Source organism: Apus apus, chromosome 17, assembly GCF_020740795.1.
Source record: "Apus apus isolate bApuApu2 chromosome 17, bApuApu2.pri.cur, whole genome shotgun sequence".
In the NCBI taxonomy this organism is placed as follows: domain Eukaryota; kingdom Metazoa; phylum Chordata; class Aves; order Apodiformes; family Apodidae; genus Apus; species Apus apus.
The window spans coordinates 9,987,540-9,994,653 of NC_067298.1; the positions used below are offsets into that span (position 1 = coordinate 9,987,540).

The window sequence follows — 7,114 nt, forward strand, 5'->3', positions numbered from 1 at the left end:
CTTCAGCATCAGCCAGCTGTCTGTTCTAGATGCACTTTTTAAACAGCAGAAAGACTTGGACCCTGCACACAAGTGTAATTCTAAGAATGCCAAAATCCCCAACACGAGTCTTGAATTTCATGCTGTCGAAAGCTGACTAATAAGAATTCCTCTTCCTGTTAACATCTGCATCCGTTGCTGATGGCTGGTCATGGGGCAGTCAAAAAATATACTTAATTCTGGGGGAAAAGGCAGGCTGCAAAACTTCAGATCCAGGGCACAAACACAGCAAGCTGCGTAGGGCTTACTTTTCTGGCATAATTGATTGCCTTAAAAATTACTGAGTGGAGCAGCTCTTTTTTTTTTTTTCTAGAGTCATGTAGTGTGCATGAGAACATGGCAGGAACTGAGTGGCCACAGTTAGAATGAGATACCTGCTGTGGTTCCTGATTGAGAAACCTCTTTTAGATCCCATTTGCTGCCTTGCAGCGTTGGCAGCCAGCGTGTTTCTGGATGAATGAAGCATGAAGTATTCCAGAATGAGGTTAACTGGCATGAGGAATTGATAGTACACCTCCCGTGTTGTATTCGGATCCTTGTCATGTGCCAAATGGAAAGCCTCAGTTTTCTGGGCTACATGTTTTGCTTTAATATTGGGTGTATTTCCTGCTTTGGACTCCACGTGGTTCCAAAATGCTTCAGTGCTAGCATATAAATACACATTCATATGTATATTTATTGAAGCCCTCGTGCTGTCCCTCTGCAGGCTCTTCTCTCATTGTCAAGTCAACTGTGAGCAGTCCCCACGCCTGTGACTTGTGTCCTAATCAGCAAACTCTCCTTTATTTTTTTTTAGGACTATCTTCCCTCACAGCAAGATATACTGCTGGCACGAAGACCCACAAAAGGGATTCACGAGTACGACTTTGAAATAAAAAATGTTCCTTTCAAAATGGTTGATGTAGGTGGCCAGAGGTCAGAACGGAAGCGTTGGTTCGAGTGCTTCGACAGTGTCACATCAATACTCTTCCTTGTTTCCTCAAGTGAGTTTGACCAAGTGCTTATGGAGGATCGGCAGACGAATCGCCTCACGGAATCCCTGAACATTTTTGAAACAATAGTCAATAACCGGGTTTTCAGCAACGTCTCAATCATTCTCTTCTTAAACAAGACGGACTTGCTTGAGGAAAAAGTACAGAAAGTGAGCATCAAAGACTATTTTCCAGAGTTTGAAGGGGATCCCCACTGCCTAACAGATGTCCAGAAATTCCTGGTGGATTGTTTTCGTACCAAACGCCGGGACCAGCAGCAGAAGCCCCTCTACCACCACTTCACCACTGCTATTAACACAGAAAACATCCGGCTAGTTTTCCGTGATGTCAAGGATACCATCCTTCATGACAACCTCAAGCAGCTTATGTTACAGTGATGTGCAAAAAAGACATTTTTATTTGAGTAACTTTTGTGTGTTGTTTTTTGTTGTTTTTTTTTTAACTAGAAGTTTACAGCAGGAGTAGAGAAATCCAGATCCTGTCAGACTTCTTGATACGTGGCTAAAAGCTGCTGCTGAACACATTATTGCCAATTTCTGCAGAAATTCAGGCTTAATCTCTTCCAGTGTAGCTTCAAGTTGACTCAAGTTGTAATTTTATAGCAGACCTATGTCTAATTTACCTGTAAAGCGATACATTTGATCTTTTATGAACATGTATATTGTCCTAGAAAATCCATTCCACCTTCAGAATTCCAAGTCCAAACTTCAGTGAAATTGTTGTAATTGTTAGACTGTGGCAGCAATTTAAAGGGGGAGAAATGTCTCACATCTAACTTCATTATGACAACTGTGATACCATAGCTGATGAATGATTTCTCAGGTCTGTTGTTGGTTAGGAATCCCATAAATCCCTTGCTGGAATCATGTATTTGAAGCCAGGATTCCTGGGTGTAACGTACCTCCTGTTCAAGTATAAATCATTGTGTGGGGTTTGACTGGGAGATGCTTCAAAAAGACTTGGATCAGGAGCTTCAGACACATCTGTGAGGAAGTCCTGACGTGGGCAGAAGTCTAGTGATGAGGAAGGAGTGAAGGGCACAGGGCACGTTTCACTCTGACGCCTTGAACGTACGTCCTAGAGCCATAGCAAAGCACAGAGCACTCGGATACAGCCCTCTTGAAATTCTGATGTGGGAGGGGGGAGCAAACTAAACTTGTGTTTCTTATCTTCACTAACCAGATGTTACATGTAGGTACTTTACCTGTTCTTGAAGCGCTTTAATAGAGCACTGGGTTAGTTTTACTCTCTTCATGCCTTCTTACAGTGTGTGCCTCCTCTTAATCAGTGGGCGTTTGGTGACGGATAGAAGTTCTTGCAAACCTAAGTGCCTCCTTCTGTTCTGTCCTCCTACAGTATTTTCAGTGGCCTTATGTGAGCATATGTGTTGCCAGCAGAGGCCTTGTATAGCTGACACCATGAAGATGAATGTTTTATTCTGGAAAAGAGAACATGTCACAGCAGAATGTGAGGTTCTTTCTGAGACTTTCCAATTGGGTCTAGTAATCCTAAGTGTACTTGAGCCAAATAGGTTGCACAGCACACTGCAGAGTGCTGCTTGTGACTGAGAATATTTAACCAAAAAGTTCCATTGTAGTTTCATTTCTTTTTTTAACATTTTTTGTTAGAGGGGGTTGTTACTGTTGCCATGTGGAAAATACTTCTTGCCCAGAAATCCTCATACACCACAGACCATGCTGCAGACTGAGAGTAAGGTCGTGTTTTAAAAAGTGGTGCCAATGCTGAGTTTCCCCCAGAGTGCAGTGTCGTGTTCAGCTTCCCACCTTGCCCTATGGAACTGGCCAATTCCTGTGGATCATGATGCTGGCCAACACTTTCTTAAATGAATTTTTATGAACATATCCAGGTGTGGGAAGCAGTGTGCCATCCTGTTCTCACTGCTTGGAGCGGTGCCCCTGCTAGAACATAGGAAAGCTGCCTGTCTTCTGAACTTAGCCTTTTACTTACTGTGATTGTAAGTTGTATTAACATCTCTGTACCTCGTTCCCCTGTCAGTAGGAGGGGACTATTGTATTTTTATTTAGTTAGGTGCTTTGAAAGACCTTTATTTTTTTATATCATTCAATGAGTAGTCATAGATTAGTCTGCAATTTCTGCAATAAGGCACTATTTTGGGAAGAAAGAATTCTGAAAAGAGCTTGAGAAGTCACAGTGCATAATCTCAATAGCAAAAGAAAGACTGGGTGCAACACTGATGTCAGGAGCATTAATAAAATCTTCAGACAGGGATATTTAATGTAGATTTTGTGTCCTTACTGGATATGGTTACTTCTGGTTTGGTGTCTTCAGGTCATATGTGAGCAGTTCAAGAAGGATGATGAACTAGAGGCTTCAGAAAAGGCTCGTGAGGCAATTTTAAGGGTTGGACAGCATGCCTGTCGTGAGAATCCCCAAGTTGGCCGTTTCCCCCTTTGGGAAAGGATGACAGATTGATTTGGTTTAGCTATAAATGCTGCATGAGCAGATGACAAACCTCTGTCCAGTAGCCTCAAAGTCTACTGCTGGAAAGCAGAAATTGAACAAAACCCTGCCCTTGCTAGTCAACAAGAGGTGGAGTAGGTTGTTGTGTTGTTTTGGTTTTTTTTTTTCCATTGCTGACAATTATCTGAACAAGTTTCTTTCAAAAGAGACTTTGTTCTGATTAAAATAAATAATTTGGAGAGGGTCTGTAGTATGTGTTTTGCAGGGTGTCAGACTAATGATTGCACAAAAGACTGAAGACTGGATAGTGATGAAGATTAACAGGAATTTGTCTAAACAAATGTGGTTTTTTTAAATGTTGATGAATTTGGGGTCAAGGGACCTGTTTATTTGCTAAAGATCCTCAAAACTAGTGTCAGACTAAGGATATAGTCAGTATCACCAAGGCACTGGGCACTTCTGACATGAACTAAAGTGGGAAAAATATTCAGCAGGCTTTCCCCTGAATGAACAAACAAAAAACCTTGGTTTTAATCCTTTCAGATCACTTTCCCTGGGAACACCATGGCCTGTAAGATAACAAGGTGGACCCCACACTGTTGGGTCACTTCTGACAAAGTAGGCCCTGGTAGATAAGCACTATATGAATCTCAGGCAGAAATGAGCTATTTTAATGGAATGACGGAGTCAAATCACTTGTTTCCCACTCCCACTTCTCCAGAGGGGATGAGGCAACGAACCTTGGTGTAACTGTTTACATGGTTCCTATGTTAACATTCTGGTTAAACAAACCCTTGGGCTTTTCCATCTTCAGACTTACTCTTCATGAGCTACCTGAAAAGGATCACAGTGCATACTGTTGGATTCCTTTTTAGATTTGTTTCTAAATACTGTTTCTTCATAGCAGGATATTATTTTGGTACAAGAGCTGAAGGATTGATGTTTTGAACAGACTTTATTTTTTTAATCCTGAAGCAAACAACTGGCTCACAGTTGGCTACTAAGAGTCAAGCATGTTCATGTCAACCAGTCTGTGGTACAAGGTCAGGACAGATTTGTAGTAAAGGTGGGAAAGCAGGTAGAAAAATCAAGTTTCCCAGAACTCTCCTAGTTCTTGTTGATGGAGTGAGCTCTTTTAAACCTGCCTGATCACTGATCAAATGGAGATATACCACTGTCTTGTACAGCCTTCCTGTACTTGAAGGTGAAATTGGTGTTTTAGTGACTGTTCTCTGCTGCAGTGTGTTAGATGATTGATACCTGAAAACTGTGGCTGTTCATCAGGGCTTTACAAATTTTACCTTTTTTTTTATATTGTTTGTGGGAGCATAAGCCATCAGTTTGTGTAAAACTTAAGCTTTCTTCTAGAGTATCTGCTCTTAAAAAAACTAAGTCAGGTGGGTTCCTTGATCTCAAAGGCTGTATATTGGACTCGTTTGTCTAGTCAGTAGCTTTACATTTTGCCCATCAGAATTATTCTAGCAAATTGCTCAGATCAGGTGGGTGTTTCAAGCTTCATGACACTTGGCTAATAATAGTATTCACGATCAGTCCCTGATAGCGTGGTCAAACTGCGTCTGCTTGTCATGTTTGGGAGCAACTCACTGCTTGGAGACTGAGAACTGTGCATGTTTGACATGTCCATTGCCCTCGGAAGGTTTCTCTGCTTATTCCTCTTTCAGGACGGTTGCAGAAGGTTAATTTTCCAACAATATCATTTCCTGTTTCAAAATGATCCGAAGTTTCACACCGTACCAAACGGTTCACAAGTTAACTTTACAGGTCTTGGCTATTTGATGGTACCATTAACATAGTTTGTTTTAATTACACAGCATTGCAATACAGTGCCATTTTGCAATTTCTTTGCATTGTACTTGAAAATAAGTTGAATTGCAGACTATTTAAAACCGCTTTCCTGCGCTTCCAGTAGCAGTGAGAGCTCATCTTACGTGAAGCCTTTATGTAAAAATCTATTTTGTAACAACCTCATAGATCTTTAACAAAACCAAGATTTGTATTAGCTTTGTATAAATGTTTGTGGCTTACAATTTTATATGTTTAACTTTTTATAAACTTTCCAGGGACTACTTTTTATTGTACATTTTTTTTGTTTGCCACCCCTTGCTTTAGTTGAAGATTGGCAATAAATTATTTCTAAGGGAGGTCTTAGAAGAAAAAGCATCACTTCCTTTTTATAAAACGGTTGAATTGATGAATAGTTTAAAACCTCTTACACTCGCTTGTACATTGCTCTGTACATACTCTCCAAAAGTGTTGCCTTTCAGCTATTAATATTTGCCTTGTGTACAAAAATTACTGACGATGAATAAACATATACAGCCTCATGTTGGTATTAGGATTATTTTTTTTCAAATTAATAATGGGGGGGGGCAGCCAACTGCCTTTCTCTGTTGGGTGGCCAAGGCCAAGGCTGGTTTGCTTCTGCCACATCTTGTGTTTCAACTAAAATATTTAATAGAATTAGTCTTTGGTCTCACAAGCTCTTTGCTAAAAGGGCTTATGCAGGTTCTTGTTCAGCCTGATTACTTCCCTCCAGTAGAGAAGCAAAGGGAAATCGCTGACTTGCATTTAGCAACCCGAGTGGTGCTCAGTGAGTAAAATATTGATGGCACTTGTGTGCATTCTGACGTAAGTGACAAGCCTCTGTATAAATTACACTTCTCAGTCTTGCAGAGTTAAGTTTTTTTAACCTGTTTTCTGAGTAAGACAGACTCTGCCTCCTCTAGGAATGGATCACAGGCCGTGTCGCAGCGGCTGCACTGTGAAGCAATGTTTTGCAGCAAAACATTTTGATTTCTCCTTGTCAGTTTTTATAGGCCTGAGATGCTTCATCTTCCACAGCAGCCCTTGGATTTGACTGGCGTGCTGTGGACACTGAATGTTTGAGAGTGCTCAGAGCAAATCATGCTTGTTTATAGAGTTAGTGCTCAAATTAGTAGTTGTCTTGGTAATTGCAATCCATACACTGTAAAAATTCTTAGTGTGTGTGAATGTTGCTGTGGATAGATAGGGACCTGCACACAGTTATATCAAATGAACATAATTTGTGAAGTTCCTCTGACTTTGAAAACAGATCTTTTTAGGTTTTTTGGAAAGCTTTTGTTTTCTTGTACTGTATTTCCTGAGTTGCAGCCAGCCACCTGAAGAGTCAAACTAACAACATCTAAAACTCAACAGATTCTGTTTGTTTTGTTGTTTTAAGCCAAATATTGCAAGTGTAGTTGCATCAGGGTTCACCTAGGCTTCTGGTTAAGCTCTCGTTGACTAAAGCTCTCATTAAAAATGTGTTGGTGGTGCTGTGCTGTTCAGCACTGACTTGCAGACTGGTAACCTCCCCTCACTGATGCGCCTGGTGGCTGCCAGTGGTGAGGAGAGCCAAAGGAGGGGCAGGGTAGCAGCGTGTGACAGGGTTTATGTGAGTAAGTGGAAGTTTCATCACTTTCACAAAGCCCTTGATTTAACAGAGCACCTCATTGCATGTGCCACTGAACGTAGGTTGGGTTTTGAGCCTCTTCCTTCCTGTTCAAGTAACTCGGTGATTACACAATAACTGACATAAGGCAACAAAACTGGAGTGGAGCTCTGCTGAAGGAGCTGCCTAAGCTGCTCCAGGAGCTGGT

The 7,114-nt window shown here is 41.2% G+C and overlaps 1 protein-coding gene across 1 annotated transcript in view; it reads left to right on the forward strand.

Moving 5' to 3' along the window:
• The window catches only part of GNA13 (G protein subunit alpha 13), a 28,931-nt gene extending 23,113 nt beyond the window's left edge, over positions 1-5,818 (forward strand). Inside the window, exon 4 of the mRNA XM_051634882.1 lies at positions 836-5,818. Coding sequence (XP_051490842.1) covers positions 836-1,408 — 573 coding nt within the window. The 3' untranslated portion in view covers positions 1,409-5,818. The remainder of the gene's footprint in view (positions 1-835) is intronic.
• The last annotated feature ends 1,296 nt before the right edge of the window (positions 5,819-7,114 follow it).